We start from the raw sequence: 19,379 nt of genomic DNA on the forward strand, positions 1-19,379 counted from the left end.
ACAACAAAGTTCCAGTGATCATACTTAAGTAGTTAAATGCAGAACACAGATGTCAATATCAGTTGACCTGCTTCTTTGGGAACGTTGTTTCAGCAGCACTTCATGCAAGAACACCAAACAAGGTCTCATGCAATAACATCCACCTTTCAAAGTGGAGATAAGCATCAAAAAGCTGTTATTTGTCTTTATTTTCTCGAAGAAGGTATATCCAACTTGCGTAATGCTTCTTCAAACTGACATGCAAAATCTTAGGATCTCAACACGTAAATCACAGTTACAAAACTAAATTCCATTCTATTTCAATGTCATAATTCCGTCACATTTGTCAAAGAGCTTACAATGAGATTTTTCAATTATATCAGTTTTGTTGAAAAATCACACTTCATTAAAGCTTTTCACCTTGCACTCATCAGGACAAGTTGTAAGAAATACCAAAGTAAAAGAAAAATAACTTAGTTATGGGAGAACAGTTTGCTGACTGATTGGCAAGTGAATTCAATTGGGTAGACATTGCTGGGAAAAATGCACCAGTTAATGATTTAGTGAGATGACTATCAAGCTTGTTTTAATTTTAAACTAGGTACAGTGACTTGAAGTAGGGACATGACTTACAAAAACCCTGTAAGTTGACAAAATATACGCTGTCACTGGTAGTTCGATATTTAAAGGACAAATTTAAATTTTTTTTCAAAAGCTTCCAACAACTATCTTCGTATGTGCCAGGTATGACTCTAACCAATGGAAAGTGAGCCTCTCATTCCAGTCTTGCTAGAGCTCCTAGATGCCATACTCCAATGAATGCAGCCTTCAGGTTAAGCACCATCAGTCTCACCTCACCACTGGAATTCAGCTATTTTGGTCACATTTGAACAGAGGCTGTAGTGAGATCAGGAATTGAATGACTCTGGTGGAACCCAAACTGGGCCCCAGTGAGCAAGTTATTGTTGAGCAAGTGCAGCTTGATACCACGACATATGACACCTTCCATCACTTCACTGATGACTGACAGTAGACTGATGGGTCAGTAAGTGGCTAGGTTAGATTTGTCCTGCTTTTTATGTACAGGATGTACCTGGGTAATTTTCCCTATTGTCACAAAGAAGTTAGCGTTGCTACTGTACAGCAATAGTATAGCGGACCAGCAAATTCTGGAGCACAAATCTTCAGTACTATTGATGGAATGTTGTCAGAGACTATAGGCTTTGCAGTATATGCTTCAGCCTTACATTTTGCATTAACATGTTGGGCTCTTTCATCACTGAGAATGGGGATATTTGTAGAACCTCCTCTTCCAGGAATTAATTGTCAATCCCATTCACAACTAAAAGTAGCAGAATTGCAGAGTTTAGATTGGATCTGTTCGTTGTGATATTGTTTAGCTTTGTCTAGCACTTGCTGCTTATGCTGCATGGCATGCAAGTAGTCCTATTTAGTAACTTTACCAGGTTGACATCTAAATTTTTAGGTATATCTGGTGCTGCTCCTGACATGCCCTCGTGCACACACCATTGAACCAGGGTTGATCCCCTGGCTGACATAATGTGTGTGTGTGTGTGGGGGGGGGGGGGGGGGGGCGGTGGGGTGACCAGGCCATGAGGTTGCAGATTGTGTTCAGGAACAATTTTGCCCCTGTCAAAAGCCCACAGTGCATCATGGATACCCAGTAGATTTGCTAGCTCTGTTCAAAGTCTGTCCTGTTTAACATGGTTATAGTGCTATACAACATGATAGAGTCATAGAGTCATAGAAATGTACAGCATGGAAACAGACCCTTCGGTCCAATCCGTCCATGCCGACCAGATATCCCAACCCAATCTAGTCCCAATTCAAAACGATCTCAAGTTTCGAGAAGCAGTGATGTCATTAAGCAGAAAAAAGGAGATGGGTACTCACTTAGAAGTAGTATAATATAGGAAACCAGCAGATAACATGCCCCAATGGTCTTTTGCATATAAATTTTAGAGTGTGGCATGTACATATTAGAAGTCTTAATATCATAAAAGAAGTTTTTTGCAATAAACTATGGAATAATCATAGTGGAAAGAAGTAACAAAACACAAATATAAGAATAAGTTTCCAGGGCCAGAAAGTTTGCTGAGTAGTAATCATGATCTCCTGCTGATAGCAAACCCATATAAACTTTAAGACGCAGGTGCAGAAATAGGCTATTCGAATCTGCTCTGCTGTTTAATGATATCATGGCTGACCTGATAATTGTTATCTCCACCTTCCAGTCTTATCCCTACAACCCTTGATTCCCTTCGTGATTAAAAATTTGTCTCAGAGTTGAATAAGCTTGATGAGCCAGCTGCTGCAGTGAAGAATTCTACAAATTCACTACTCCCAGAGAAAGAACTCCCCATCTCAGTCTTAAATAGACAACCCCTTATTCTGAGATTACATCCTCTGCTCTAAATCTTTCCCACAGGAGGAAACAAACTCTCTGCATCTCACTCTGATAAGCCCCCAAGAAAATCCTTTATGCTTCAGTAAGGTCCCCACTCATTCTTAGAAACTCCAATGAGAACAGGCCCCACTTACTCAGCCTGCCCTCTTATGAAAATCCCTCTAAACCTGGGATCAACCTTTATCTGAACTGCCGACAGTGCCAGTATACCTTCTCTTAACTAAGAGGACCAGTACTGCAGCTACGGCTGATGAGTGCCTTATATATTTTTAGCAAGACATCTCTCTATGTGAAAGCATCATTCTATTTGAAACAAAGAAACATGGAAAATAGGAGATCATTCAGCCCTTTGAGCCTGCTGCACCATTCATTATGATTACCCAACACAATAGCCTACGTCCGATTTCCCCCCACTTATCCTTTGGTACATTTAGCCCTCAGTGCTACATCAACTCCTTTTCAAAATCATTCAGTGTTTTAACCCTGACTGTTTTCTGTAGTAGCAAATTCCACTCACCACTCACTGAATGAAGAAATTTCTCATCTCGGTCCTAAATAGTTTACACCATTTCCTTATAGACTTTGACCCCAGGTTTTGGACTTGCCCACTATCAAGAACATCTTTTCTGCATTTACCCTGTCTAGTATTGTTAGGATTTTATAGGTTTCTATAAGATCCCCCCTCTCATTCTTCTCAATTCCAGCTAATATAATCCTAAACAATTCAACTCTTCTCAGATGACATTCCTGCTATCACAGGTTTCAATCTGGTAAACAGGCACTGGTGAGGCCATAGCTGAAGTTTTGAATGCAGTTTTGGTCACCCTGTCTGAGGAAGGATGCATTTATTATAGAGGGGATACAGTTAAGTTTTACCAAATTGATTGGATGAGTTGGGATGGGATGCTCTTTGGAGGGTTGGTGTGGACTCGATGGGTTGCTTCTACACTGTAGGGATTCTAATGATTCTATGAATGTTTGATGCACTCCCTCTATAGCAAGAGCAAACTTCCTCAGATCAGGAGACCAAAATGGTACACAATATTTCAGGTATCATCTCATCAAGGGCCTGTATATGTACAGCAAGACATCCTGTACTCAAATCCTCTTGCTATGAAAGGCTAACATAGAATTTGCCTTCTTGACTGCCTGCTGCACCTGCGTACTTCTTCAGTGACTGGTGTACAAGGAAACCAGAGCATTGTTACAATTCCCTTCTAAAGTCATAGACATTCATATAATAACCTGCCTTTTTGCTTTTACTGCCAAAATAGATAATCTTACATTTATCCGCATTTACCATGTCTACCATAAATTTTCCCACTTACTCAGCTTGTTAAAATCACAATGAAACATCTCTGCAGCCTTCTCACAACTCACCCAGCTAGCTTTATGTCATCTGCAAATTTGGATATGTTACAAATAATCCCTTCATCTGAATCATTAATAGATATTGTGAATAGCTAGGATTCAAGTAATGATCACTGCCTGCCATTTGGAAAAAGACCCATTTATTCTCAGCTATTTTGCATGGCATACTGTTTTGAACAGTGACAGGAGGGAGCAAAGTGGGAAGTTTTCATTTGTTTCTACACATTTGTCTCTTTGGGGATTTCAACTGCACAATTTGTGGAGGAACACAATCAATGAAAACAACCTCAATGTCAGTGTTAAACTATACACGCATGGATGCAAGATAGTGCTCTCATTTTCACAAAGTAACAGTGAATGTTGCCAGTGCTGCTACCATTACAAATCACAAATTCCAAGCCAACATATGCTAAGTATCACAAGTTCACAACTCCAAACAAAAGGCAACCTTGTCTTATATTTTGTAAAAACCAATCTTCAAGCATGTGTCTAGCCTAGCTTTGGATGTGTGGATTGGAAATATATCTTTTAACTCAACATTCTTTACTTCTTTATGAATTTATATTTCAATTAAATCTATTTTTCTCACTGTCCTTTGTCTGCATTTTTCTATTTTCAACAGGAAAGTGGGACTTTGTTAGCACAAGGACTATATGGTATCCACTCTTACTGATATTGTCATGGACACATGCATCTGCAACCAGCAGATTGGTAAGATATGCCCAAGTATGGTTTTCCCTCAATGGTTCCCACACCTGTCGCAAACCCAGTCTAGAAGCCATGTCCTTTAACAAGTGACCAGCTCGACCAGTAATGCTGCTGCTGAGCCATTCTTGGTGATGAACAATGAAATAATTTTTTGAAAATCAAACTGCTTCTCTAAATGTTTGATACATTTTTGACATTTTAGAGGCCAGGAGGCCTCCTGCTATGCAATCTTGTCTCCATTGACCTTTTGTTAATTGATGCTGGAAAGTATTTAATATAATGAATGGCCCTTTTTTGGAACACATAATTTGCGTTGTATAGAAATTTCAATATTATTGTGGTGACACGATATATATATATAAAATATATATAGAAACATGACATGATATCCTTAATTTTGGAGACAGACGAGTTGAGATTGTTAGAATCATAGAATGATACAGTGCTGAAGAGGCCTTTCATCCCCATCAAGTCTGTGCTGTCAGAAACTTTGTTTTGCACCAGACAAAATGTGGCAAAAAGTAGAACGAGAGCAAACCTGTTGCACATCTGTAAGATGTACATTACAAATATTGATCCCCAACCTAACCATTATCATTTTCACTGAAAACAACCAATGCTGGAGATCACAGTGGGTCAGACAGCATCCGTAGAGGGGGCAAGCTAACAGTTAGAGCCTGGATGACACTTCAGTGTTGGGTTTGCTCCTCCACTTAGGAGCACAGTGCAGGACTATAGTTCGAAATCACAAATGTTTGAAATACTATCATTTTTATTTCATTGCTGCTTCATTTACTTCATAAATTTTGATTTAAACCCAAGTGTGACTGCATTTTGATTAAGTCATGATTAATTATTTATCTGAATCAACAGTGCTTTCTAGCCCTAGTTTTTGGCTGTTTCTAAGGATGCTCAACTACGTTTTGACTGAATACTGTTTTTCACCTAGGTGTTAATGCTCAAATTGCTTTTTCATTGTTCTGAAAGAGAAATTGTCTTTACTGTTTTGACCTCAATATCAAAGCGTACACTAGGACAATGAGAAGTCATGCACAGGGTTAGATTGACACACAAGTACCCATTTGAGAATCATCAAGAATGGGTTAACCAACTTAGTTTTGCAAATCGCCTAGAGATAAGATTTGTACATTGTTCAGACCTTTTGTTTTGAGCAAACTCTAGATGGTTCAAACAGCTGGAATAGGACCAGCAAATTTGGCTGAAAGATACAGCTTTTTCAGAAATCACTGCTGCAATCAAGCAATCCTTAGAACACTAAGATAAGAAGAATTGCTGGCATTAGTAACTGGAAATCTACCTTTGTGTGAGCTATTCAGAGGCTTGTGTATGTGTGAAAAGTAATTTCATTATTTTAGAAAATTGATTAATTTTGAGTTACTTTCCCATGTTAGATCAGTGGCAGACCATTTTAGAGTTAAGGTCTGTGCTATAATAAATACATTCTTTTTGACATTTACATACAAAAATGATTACTTTCATTTCAATAAAGTTAGTTTCTTCTTTCTTCTCATTCCTTTTTATATATTAGTTATCATGGATTATCATTTACAATTGTTTTCCTATTGTTGTCTTATAATATGCAATAACTTGTTTTAACATATTCCTGGATATAGTCACTCATTCATGCTACATTCCAAGTACAGCTCCAAAGCGAAGTAAAATTCTGCAGTGACATTCACACAACAGAAGTTCTTCCCAGTTCACACCTACTGCCTGAATATAATTGAACACCCAATCAACACACATTGACAATTATTTATCGACTCAAGCATAGATGCATAGAATATTCAATGCTTAGACTTCAACAACTATATTACCTAACTGCACTGGATTTTCTTGTTCAGAATTTTCAAACAGAAATTTCTTCAATTCTGCATGATGTCCAAGTGCTTACTTTACACAAAATCAAATATCCAAAAGGTATGAATGAATCATTGTAACAATTTGACAACTTGTTAAAAATGGTACGGTTTCGCCCAAAGGTTTATTATCTTCTGATGATTCAGCTGAGCCATTCTCTTGGCAGATTTGGTCAGTGGTGGCTTGCTCTTGCCTTCCATTCTGAGAGGCCATTCTTAAGCATATCTCAATTGTAATGGGAATTAAGCTTGCACCATAGATACTATTTTGAACTAAACACTAGCTATCTAGCCAAGTGAATTAACCAGGCCCCTTACAGAATAGAAGACCTTGACAAGTGACTTCAAAATAAATCCAGATTAGCTGTGTTGATCTCTGTAAATCATGCCCTAAAAACACTTAAGTTGCCCTTTCAATAACTAATCTTTAATAAAATATTTGTGTATTTAAAGATTATAAACTGTTAAAAGTACCATTAACTGTATTCAAATAAATATAGTAAATATTCTAATAATAATGTTTCAAAAATCACAAATCCCAACATAGTTACTTCAACTAATAGACAGATTTTGCTGTCACCTCTCTTGCATTGTTCTGATTGGATTATGTGTTTCTCAAAATCCTTGCCTTGTGTTTCCTCTAGATTCAAAACACACCCATGCTTTTCTTCATCGAATGACTGAAATGTTTGAAAACAATCACACTCTTCAATTAGTCGCCCTACCATTGCATAATAGTAGAAGATGAGAAGTTTTAAAACATTTCTTTATCAAGAGACATATTTCACTATGAGCAATCTTCAAATAAATATCATAATACATCAACATGATTATCCTTATGTTTATCTATATCATAAATAATTTGCACATCAGTAACTAAGCTGTCACTTAACAATACTCTTGGACTAACTATCAAGATAATCAATCAACTTGGAACACAATCAACAATAACTTTTAGTTTTACTTGGAACAAATTGCCAAGTTATGAGCTTAAAATGAATTATTTTTATTATAAACGAACTTTACAACTTACAAGACCAAAAATGATAGCGAAATCTTAATTCCAACAAAACTAATAACATTTCAATTAACCAGGCTTATGCATTACATGGTATTACTTTCACTTCATCTAAATGCCTCTAGTTTCCCTGTTTGAAAGAAAAAAATCTTCAAACATTTTGATTCTTGTGCTGCATTGCAAGCAATAAAGTGGGCTTACGCTGGATGATAAATCCGTGTGCTCATTTTTTTCCCCAAAGGTAAGAAAAGAATGACTCTGAATTAGAGGTATATTTGAATTAACCAATAAATATGCTACAGCTACTTTATGAGAAACCAGACATCAATTTCAAAGATATATTTTACATCACCAATATAGTTCAAACTCCAACAAATAATATTAGTTGGAAAACACCTCCAACAGAAATTAAGATGTAAAACAAGTAATAAAACCATAACTGATTCTGATTCTAATACATTACCGAGATTTCTCAAAAAGATTCATTGCTCACCTCAGTATCCCAAAACTGCCATTTTTAGTACTCACCCCATTGCAGAGGAGCGAGCTGTAAATGTTCCTGCACCAATTGATTGAGAACTCCTTCCACACTGGCTTCTCCTTCACGATTAAGAGATGGGTACAAAAAGTTAAAGAAATGCAAGTTTCTGCAATCAGTGGCTTTAGAAATAAAATGTTAGTTTTTTTTTTAATATTATATTGTAGCATTTCCTAGTTTAACTGAGTTGCCTTGGGACTGCATTATTGTATTTTGTCCAATTCCTTTTAAATAAGTCTAAAAGAATCATGATGCAATCAACTTAAATTCATTAGTTACAAAATATACATTTCGATCTAAGTCTGTGACAGACATAGTAGCATGTTGAAGTATGAATAAAAAGCCCATCATAATCATAGAACCTAGTTTTGCAACTATGATTTCTGCAGGTAATTTTAATTTTAAATAATATGCAAAGAATCATACATGTATCACGGTACTAAACATTCAAAGGAAACCCAACACAAACAATCATGGATGTCCTCTGTCAATGGCAAAGCTATAGTCCAACTTGCTGAAGAGTAAAGGGGAAGAAATAAGCTTGGAATGCTCCAAACAATTTTGTTCTGCATTGAGACCATGGCTAAATAAAGTTAAACATTTTTAAAATGATCAGCTCTCTCGAATGTGAATCAATTTGGTTTTATTTGTTGATTTATTGAAGTGAAGCTGATTGAGAAGAGAAAGATTTCTGCTGAGAGATTCATGCTGTCATCTTCTAATAACTGCATGTTTGCAGATGGGATGTAACTCCAAAGATGCATGTTGGGATGACTGTGTGTTGAGGTACCAACCACTGTTGGCTGGGGGATAAGGGCTGCCATCAGTCCTGCCATCTACTTTTTCAAGTAAGCCAACTGACCAAATTAAACCAAAGTTAAAATAAAACAAAGAACTGCAGATGAAATCTGAAACAAAAACAGAAATTGCGAGAAAAGCTCAGCTGGTCTGGCACTACATAGATAAAGCAAAGTTAACTTTTTGAGTCCAGTGATCCTTCTTCAGAACGAGTTCACTTCTTAACTTGTTTTTCCAAGTTTCCCCTTGCACACACTGTACTTTTCTACAGTTTCTCGGTTTTAAGCCCTCAGTATCTGTTCTTGTACATGTCAGAATTCCATGAGGTAATGCTGCTTTATAGACTGAGATTGGACTCGGGTACGTGCGCCTCTATGGATCAAGGTTCTGAGGACTGACAGCACTGCCAACTGATGGAGACCAATATGAGGCACAACACAAAGTTCACAAGCCACTTACCACTGATTTTCACAGCATGGATCCTGCACTGTGCAGGCTGACCAGTTAGTGACAAATGTCTGGTGAGATCGGAATCGTGCCCCCCAAGCTGATTATCCGTCCAGCTATCCAAGGACTGAGGTGGTTACTGAAGATGGTAAGGGTACCACCTGTCAAAGGGATCACCAACATCTGCATCCTTGGCCATCAGGCCTTTTAGAGCACCTGTGAAGCAGGACACAATGGTAGAAGCTGCCCATGCAATGACGTAGATGCAGCTGCTCTTTGAGATGCACATGTCCACGTGGAGGTCAGTCATCAAGTACATCTAAGCAACAGGAAAAAGTCAATGAGCTGGCTACCTTCATCTTCATTAAACCACACAAGAATTGGCATAGAACAGATTTCTGGGTACTCACCCTCAAGCAGGCATATCTAATGAGGCATACAAGGCTGCATGTTGCATGAACATTGAAGGAGTGTTTGCCCACGGTACTTAGCAACTTTTCAGAATGGATAAGAGTCCTAGAGCTGTAAAAGTGGCCAAGCATTGAGGCTTCATGTCAGGCAGACCATTGAGTAGATCACTGGAATTTCTTCTCAATGTAACTGTGCATTTATTTTCTTTATGAGCATCATTTAAATATTGATATATGAATCCACATATTTCAGTCTCCTTTTATTTACAGCAGGATAAGTAAAAGGTAATGAAGTGACTAAGGTGAGCAAGTATCGACCAACAGTGACAGAGAAACTTCTAAGCAGACATACATTCTTTATTGGCAGTCAGAAGTTTATATGTTCCAGGATATGATTTCAATTGAAGAGTCATCACAGACAATACTGAGGGTTCATCTCATGTCAGACAGACTCACTGAAATGAGCCAAAATTAAATAATCCCTTACGTTCATTAGAATATTAAGCCTTGGAGAACAAGACTGCACCTTCCCCCTCAGCCTATTTTCATTCTCCTGCTCGACCCTTCCTTTGATGAGCTGTCTCCTTCCAAGTCTTTAACCTTTTCAAGGGTCACACCACTCTGAAGGGTGATATTAAGGAGAGCACAGAGACCACAAAAGGGAGAAAAGTATCAGAAATCTATTTCAGGGTGTAATTTGATTGGACTAATCAACCAGAACCACTTATTCACAAGTCTGACAGCCTGAATGATTTTTTGCCTTTGTGCCTCTGTCATGGGCTCCTGTAGAGGGCGATTAGGTATCAGTTCAAGATGTCTTGCCTAGTCCCTAAAATGCATTCATGGAATCTCAGGGTGGGATAAAAAGCTAAGGTGGACTGATGAAGTCAGAGTAGCTGGCAGAGAAGTGATTGACACAAGCAGAAAACTCTTCTTCTGATTGCAGATGAACTCAAAATCGAATGAATACTCATCCTATTCATTCGATAAAACTAACTGGCCAGTCTTTGGGTACATTGAAGGCCACATTGGTGCAATTGATGACACCCTCTATCCTTGAAATTCAAAGGTGGAAGCAAAAATGTCTGTCTTCTATGTCAGGTTATAGTCCAACAGGTTTATTTGGAATTCCTACTTTGGAAATAGAACCAGTCTAACTCAAGATTGGAATACATACAAACTCTAACCTCACATCGTTAATGCATGGTCTCAGCTGAGATGTCACTTTTTTTCAAAAATAAAACCTTAAGTTAGCTCGGGAATGTGAATTGAAAGAATTGAAACCTGCAACTCAGTTTAAAAGATAAAAGACTTAACAGCAATCTAGGTTTGTTCAATATATCGCATCAGTTGTATGACACTATGATCTTTTGCTCTAAATTCTGTATCCTATGATCCTGCTCCACCTGACGAAGAAACAATGTTCCAAAAGCTTGTACTTCCAAATAAAACTGTTAGACTATAATCTAGGGTTGTGATTTTTAAACTTTGTTCACCCCAGTCCAACACCTGCACTTCCACATATGTCTTGTGTCTCTAAAGCTACATCTTTTGGAAACTGAAGTACTGACCACATCGCTCCAAATAGGGAATCAGTGACCTGAGAGGTGCAGTGGTTTATCAGTGTTTGAGACACCAGCCAGGTCTGCAGCTGATCTTTGAATGGAGCCCAAATCAAAGAAATCTAATGCCAGTAATTTAGAGCCCACTGGCACACTAAGAAGAACAGTGATGTGAAGTCTTTGGAGGAGAGGGATCAGACTTGAGAGACCATCTACCTGGATAGTCACAATCTGCAGCAGTGATTCTTATTTCAAGGTATATCTACAGCTACAGAGCCTCTGCTTAAGGTATCATTTCTGAATGTTTCTTTCTTCTAACCCTCTTCTGGTCTCCTGATGTCCAGAGCTCTGGTCTACTTAGGGAAGGTGTTCCCCTTGTCACCACTGGAACTAAAATTTGTTATTTGGGTATTCCAATGCCAGCTTGACCTTTCCTTGAACTTCAGTGGCTCAAAATTATATTTAGCTATCTTAAACCTCCTCACGTCAGGAAGGGGTGAGCTCGCACTGCCTTTGAACCCTCCATTATGTTGACTACACAGTATCTGTGCCCAAATCCTAGACCCATCTACACTATTTACCCTTACATGGAGCCTTCCTAATTCCCTGGGGTGGCTATAACCGGTTCCCTATTGTATATCCTAAAAACAGCATTCTTTTATTTCCCAATATTTTTTGATTATGGGCTTAAATAGGAAAACGGTTTTCAAACCAAGCACTGCTGAAGGGAATACTGTACTTTTGTTTTTAAAAAGCAGGGTACCAACATTCACTTTAAGTACTGTTTACACTGTTCAAGTAGAGAGAGGGTGGTTACTGTAGATGAACTGGAGAACTAGGTGTCAATAAAATGAGACTCAGCCAGCAACAAATAGCAGAATGAATTGTAGATTGATAACCAACTGTTGACGACAAAGTCCTTTTACTTACTGAACTTGCTGAATACCTTGGGCATATGAACAAGACAGCCGGAGGCCTTCGAACCTCCAAAAGGAGGGGGTGAAGAGGAGAGGGGGGGAGAAAAGAGAGGGGGGGGAAGAGAGGGGGGGGAAGAGAGGGGGGGGAAGAGAGGGGGGAGGAAGAGAGGGGGGAGGAAGAGAGGGGGGAGGAAGAGAGGGGGGAGGAAGAGAGGGGGGAGGAAGAGAGGGGGGAGGAAGAGAGGGGGGAGGAAGAGAGGGGGGAGGAAGAGAGGGGGGAGGAAGAGAGGGGGGAGGAAGAGAGGGGGGAGGAAGAGAGGGGGGAGGAAGAGAGGGGGGAGGAAGAGAGGGGGGAGGAAGAGAGGGGGGAGGAAGAGAGGGGGGAGGAAGAGAGGGGGGAGGAAGAGAGGGGGGAGGAAGAGAGGGGGGAGGAAGAGAGGGGGGAGGAAGAGAGGGGGGAGGAAGAGAGGGGGGAGGAAGAGAGGGGGGAGGAAGAGAGGGGGAAGAAGAGAGGGGGAAGAAGAGAGGGGGAAGAAGAGAGGGGGAAGAAGAGAGGGGGGAGGAAGAGAGGGGGGAGGAAGAGAGGGGGGAGGAAGAGAGGGGGGAGGAAGAGAGGGGGGAGGAAGAGAGGGGGGAGGAAGAGAGGGGGGAGGAAGAGAGGGGGGAGGAAGAGAGGGGGGAGGAAGAGAGGGGGGAGGAAGAGAGGGGGGAGGAAGAGAGGGGGGAGGAAGAGGGGGGGAGGAAGAGAGGGGGGAGGAAGAGAGGGGGGAGGAAGAGAGGGGGGAGAAAGAGAGGGGGGAGAAAGAGAGGGGGGAGAAAGAGAGGGGAGAGAAAGAGGGGGGGGAGAAAGAGGGGGGGGGGGAAGAGAGGGGGGGGAAGAGAGGGGGGGGGAAGGGGGGAAAGAGAGGGGGGGTGTGGGTGGGGGGAAGTAAGGGAGGGAGAGATCAATGAACAGGAAACCCTGAGAAGCAAAAGATTCATCTCAGTAACCCTGTGGATAGGAATCACTGAACTGCATTCCCAATTTTTCCTTCTACCCATAACACCATTTAAAAAAAATACCTGAATGCACATGCAAGTACCACTCCTAGAGTTCTCAATTAATTTTTTAATGATATTAATGGATCGGAATGGATGTTGGGGCACTCGTGCCTCAACCTGGTTTAGCACTGTGAATCGTGCTAAGAAACCAGCAAGCTCGACAGTGCGATAATTTGACCAGCCTGCATTCCCAACCAGAGCGGATCTTGAAGACTTAACTCTATTATTCAAACACAAGTAACTTACTACTCATGATGTCTTTTCTGTTAAAACAATAGCTATCTTTACATTATGATTTACGGTCACTCTCTGCAATCTGTGCTATTCTAATGTTGCACTAGCCTGAATTATGTAAAAATGGAGTCAGAAATCTACTAGGAGAAAGTGAGGACTGCAGATGCTGGAGATCAGAGCTGAAAACGTGTTGCTTGAAAAGCGCAGGTCAGGCAGCATCCAAGGAGCAGGAGAATCGACGTTTCGGGCATGAGCCTGAAGAAGGGTCATGCCCAAAATGTCGATTCTCCTGCTCCTTGGATGCTGTCTGACCTGCTGAGCTTTTCCAGCAACATATTTCGGGTCAGAAATCTAACCAATCATAAATCCAAAGTTTTTACTGATACTACTAATACTTTTTTAGGGATTTTTCCACACAGTTATCTGACATCTGGAAAGCAATTGTGTCAACTACAGGTATCTGAAAGCAGGACTTTCTAGTAGAGTAACAGTTATGAACTGTCAGTCATTGAGTCACAGTTGTACAACATAGAAACAGACCCTTCAGTCTAACCTGTCCATTCTGACCAGATATCCTAAATTAATCTAACCCCATTAATCTAACCTTTCCAATCATATGCCCATCCAGATGCATTTTAAATTTCATAATTGTACCAGCTTCCACCATTTCCTCTGGCAGCTTATTCTATACACATACCACCCTATGTATGAAAATGTTGTCCCTTGGGTCTCTTTTAAATCTTTCCCCTTAAACCTATGCCCTCTCGATTTGGACTCCCTCACTCTGGGAAAAAATAGGCTATGCACTCTATCCACACCCTTCATGATTTTATAAACCTCTATAAGGTCACCCCTCAGCCTCCAAATCTCCAAGGAAAACATCCCCAGCCTATTCAGCCTCTCCCTGTAGTTCAAACCCTCCAACCCTGACAACACCCTTGCACAAAGTTAAAAATCACACAACACCAGGTTATAGTCCAACAGGTTTAATTGGAAGCACACTAGCTTTCGGAGCGACGCTCCTTCATCAGGTGGTACCACCTGATGATGGAGCGTCGCTCCGAAAGCTAGTGTGCTTCCAATTAAACCTGTTGGACTCTAACCTGGTGTTGTGTGATTTTTAAACTTTGTACACCCCAGTCCAACACCGGCATCTCCAAATCAACACCCTTGTAAATTTTATCTGCACCCTTTCATGTTCAACATCTTTCCTACAGCAGGGAGACCAGGATTGAACTCTGGTTAGGCCACTTTTGGAATACAATGTTCTATACAGCCACAGCATGACATCTCAACATCTATACTCAATGCACTGACCTCTTCCCTACCCAGTCCACCCATGACTCCACTTTCAAGGAATTAGAAGACCTGCACCTCAAGATCTTTTTGTTTGGCAACACTCCCCAGGACCCTACTATTAAGTGCATACATCCTGCCCTGATTTGCCTTAGCAAAATGCAACATCTTATAATTATCTAAATTAATCTCCACCTGCCATATAGGATCAAGGTCTCACAGTACTCTGAGATAACCTTCTTCATTATCCACTACACCATCAATTTTGAAATAATCTGCAAACGTACTAACCATTCCTCCTAGATTCACATCCAAATCATATATATCAATGACAAAAAGCAGTGGACCCAGCACCAACATTTGCGGCATACCGCTGGTCACAGGCCTCCAGTCTGAAAAGTATCCCTCCATCCCCACCCTCTGTCTCCTATCTGGAAGCCAATTTTGTATTCAACTTACTAGCTTTCTCTGGATTCCACATGACCTAACCTTGCTAATCAGTCTACCATGCAGAACCCTGTTGAATGCCTTGCTCAAGTGCATATAGATAACGTTCACCACTGTACCTTCATCAATCTTCGTTGTCACTTCGAAACATCAGGTTAGTCCTTGTCAAAGTTTCCTTCCCCTCATATAATTACTGATTTATCAGAAACTAGCTACTACTTTTGTATTTAACTGTTGTTCAACACCAGTAAATAATTAAAGAACTTTTGATGACGACTATTTAATCGTGTTCTCACCATGGCACAAGGCACCAAATTTTTCACAACTCCATTTCAAACCTAACAAGCGCACTTTAGCAATTTCACAAAAGTGCTATCAACAATCAGTTCAGAAATTTCCCAAAGGTACAGCTCAATACCAAAATATGCTTCAACAAAAAAAAAATTAATGTAATCAATAACCAACCTGAAAACTATTTGAATAAGGATGTCATCCAGATCATAGATGAAGAGACAAATGAAACATGTTAAATTGTTTCAGTCAGTAACTATAACATTTAAATTTTATTGCATTCTTCAACATAACGTTGTGCAAATAATTTGTCTGTTGTTAAACCTCACAGAGGTAACACACTGGAAATCAAGTCTCACTATTTCCAGAGTCATCACAGAAGTCAAAAGAAAGATTCTCAAAGTACGTAAAGTCCCTCAATGACCTGCTGATAAACTCAGGTCAATTGAAAGTATGGACCAGATTTCTGTACTTAACTAGACTTATTTATTACAAATAAGCAGATTCAAACTGCACATGAACTATGAACTTACGACACACAACTCTGTTAGTTAGAACTTTCACTCAAAATTCCCCTACAGATACATATAGACAGCCAAAATAAACATGAGGGTCAGGAATGGAAGCGAGAAAAATATTGGGGAAACAGTTCAATGGCAACAGTCCTCTTAATTTGATAGAGGGTTTCCTTTTATTCCCAAAGTCCTTGAGTTCTCTGGAATGTTTCTTTCAGCTTCTTCCACTTCTGCACAAGGGCATATTGTAACTGGTTCACAAATTATAAAATCTTCTCCTTATTGATTAAAAGTAACAGCTCACAGCAATTCGTAAGAGAAAACCTTCAGGAATTTTACTGAAGAGACACACCACCAGCGCTTCCAGAGGTCTGAGCACCTCTCACCATCATTCATACCGAGAAGCTGCTTAGCTACCCGGGACCAAAACAGTTAGCTGTCATCAGGCTGATGACCTTGGACATTCACAACTGGTCACAGTTCCAAAAACAAATCAGCAATTTGTTGCCAGATAAATCTTACTTTGTATACACACCCCTGTGCCATGCTGTCTCCTCTTTCATCTTTTACACTGTTACTTTGCAAGCTATGGGAAACTTGACCCACAATGAGTTTCAGTGACTTGCATTTTTTTTCAGCAAAGTAAAACAATGATTTCTCAGTCTGTTCTTGTAAAACAGTTCTTTCCCCAAATTAGATCACAATCAAGAAGTAAAATAAAGAGATATGGACTTTACACAGTGCTGCATCTCCTGACTGATTCATATTATATTTGATTATGTATTTCCTGCACTTTGTGAGCAAAAAAAAAACAGAAATAGCCTCGCAAATTCACAAATAAAATTTTATAGATGTTTACTGTGAGGTCCACAGTTGGCTGTTTACCTTTTTTTGATAATACGTGTTGCACTCTATTCTGTAGCTTATAACCTATTAAATCTCACCACAAGGCCAAAATATAGGCTTCAATGGATAAGGAACTGGGTGAAAGGTACGATCCAGTACTGGACTCATTTATTAACTTAGTGATATCCTGTCGATTTAGGGTTCTCATGCATATAAATGGCACGGATTGAAAAGTAGTCAAGTTATACTGAATTCGGTCAAACAGTAGAATTGGAAAAGACAACTCAAATTACACGATGCATTGGACAAGATCATTAAGTGCGAACAACAATGGATAATTAATTTTAATGTAGACTGAAACAATGAGCTGCACAGGGTGACACAATAAATACTGCTCAAGTTTATAAAAGCAAACTTTGGAGTCAAAGAAATTCTGACATATCTGCAAAAACCAAAAAAGAATACACATGAGAAGGGATAGGGGTATAAATGTAAGCACCCAATAAGACCACAACTGAATACTGAATCCAGTTCTAGGTGTCTAGAAATGAGAGAGATATTCAAGGGAGGCTATGCAGAAAAGTAATAAAAGACTTATCCCTAATTTCAGAAATTTGCATTGCAAAGAAAGCTGAGACTTAAGATGTTCAAGTGTGTTTAGACTAAAGAATCTGAAAGATATTTAACAATTAAGATTTAGAGAAGATGAAGCCAGAAAATTGTGATGTTAAATCATGACAGTACAACTAAGAAGGTCCATTGGGAGTCATACTGGAAAGGTCTTGACACAAGCAGCAATAGGTAGATGAAATACACTTCCAGACAAATTATGGAAGAAAATAAACATGAATTAATTTCAGAAATAATTGAATTCTATGATGCTGGTGAGGGTGGGTAGATGGAGATGTGGGTGAAGAGATTTGGATGCGTTGAATTAGTAATTAAATAGGAAAGTGCCTTGCTCAATGATAATGATAGTAAGATCTTGTGGATATGTTTTTATATTGCAGCATTGCAATGCCCAATGCAATTCAGCTCAGCTATACAAAATGGTTAAGTCAATAAAGCATTCAAAAAACATGTCTATGAATAGTCAGCTAAGTGCTGATTTTGAATGTGTAAGAGAAAAACAAATATGTAACATGAGCTCAATTTGATGCAGGAAAAAGAAGCCTGGCAAGTTACAGTTTGCCATTAACTTCAAAGCCCATCAGATGGTAAACTGTATGCAGGATGATTTAACAGTTTTATCCAGAAACTAATGAGTGAAAACATCTTTAAAAACCAAGAAGAGAGGTAACTCATGACAGTAGACACATGATCGTGTAACTTATACATAAAATCTCATTTCACTTAAGGACCATAGGCATCCTCTAAAGGGGCCTAGCAAGTACCTCAGTTGTATCAAACTCTAAGAAAACAAATAAAACAAGACAAACCTCATGCAGTAAAGTAGACACTGGAAAACAACAGCAAACTGTGCCCTGACAATGCTGCTTAGCCTCTTTATCTGAAGATGACAAAATTGGCGGAGCCATCCTCCACACTATTAAAACAGCAGCATGAAATACTCATTCACAAAATTAAACCTTACAATGTCCCAGACACCACAATCATCATCCTGGATATATCCTAATACAAAACAAAGGCAAAACCATCAGAGGTAGCAGCATCATAGCTGACTGGCAGGAACAATGCCAGGGGTCCTCAACATTGACTCCATTAAGTTTTCACTGCATCAAGTTCAACATGAACAAGGAAATTTCATACTAATAATGTATGAAAGGAACTATGCCAAGAATTAGGGGGAGCTTTAAAGTGCAGGTGAACTGGGAAAATCAGCAGAGGACAACAAGAAGTTGGTAGATTATGAAATAGGAGGGTAAACTACCTGGTAATATAAAAGATTGCAAGAGTTTTTAAGATATATTAAAAGGCAAGAGAAATGCAAGACTAGATTAGATTAGATTAGATTACATTACAGTGTGGAAACAGGCCCTTCGGCCCAACAAGTCCACACCGACCCGCCGAAGCGCAACCCACCCATACCCCTACATTTACCCCTTACCTAACACTACGGGCAATTTAGCATGGCCAATTCACCTGATCTGCACATCTTTGGACTGTGGGAGGAAACCGGAGCACCCGGAGGAAACCCACGCAGACACGGGGAGAATGTGCAAACTCCACACAGTCAGTCGCCTGAGTCGGGAATTGAACCCGGGTCTCTGGCGCTGCGAGGCAGCAGTGCTAACCACTGTGCCACCGTGCCGCCCATAAGGCATTATACCACTGGAAAATGAGGCTCAAGTAGCAGCAAACTGGAACAAAAACAGGGGAAGAACAGAACAGGTATTTTGCATCAGTCTTCACGATAGAAGACACCACTAGCATAGTAGAACTTCAAGACAGTCAGTCAGTCAGTCATGACAGTCATGAGGCAGAGGGGAGTGTGGTGGCCATCACTAAGGAGAACGTGCTGGGGAAGCTGAAGGGTTTGAAGATGGTGAGGTGATGAGGAGGCTGGAAAAGAACTTGAACGGGCTAGGAGAGTGGTCAAAGAAGCGGCAAATGGAATACAAATGTGCAAAAATGTAAGTTTATGCACTTTGATAAGAAGAGGCAGAGATTATTTGTGAAATGGGGAAAGCTT

The 19,379-nt window shown here is 39.8% G+C and overlaps 1 protein-coding gene across 6 annotated transcripts in view; it reads right to left on the reverse strand.

The window, feature by feature from the left end:
* trappc9 (trafficking protein particle complex subunit 9) overlaps nt 1-19,379 on the reverse strand; it is a 663,479-nt gene that overhangs the window by 332,410 nt on the left and 311,690 nt on the right. For 5 of the 6 annotated variants that reach the window (XM_087986471.1, XM_087986468.1, XM_087986469.1 and 2 more), the window contains one exon: nt 7,913-8,003. The exons of the other annotated variant lie outside the window; for it this stretch is intronic. In XM_087986471.1, the coding sequence (XP_087842597.1) occupies nt 7,913-8,003 (91 nt within the window). The remainder of the gene's footprint in view (nt 1-7,912; nt 8,004-19,379) is intronic. 6 annotated transcript variants of the gene reach the window in all.

This window comes from Chiloscyllium plagiosum, unplaced genomic scaffold (assembly GCF_037043375.1).
Source record: "Chiloscyllium plagiosum isolate Xiang-an unplaced genomic scaffold, Cpla_swu_hap1 HiC_scaffold_4, whole genome shotgun sequence".
In the NCBI taxonomy this organism is placed as follows: domain Eukaryota; kingdom Metazoa; phylum Chordata; class Chondrichthyes; order Orectolobiformes; family Hemiscylliidae; genus Chiloscyllium; species Chiloscyllium plagiosum.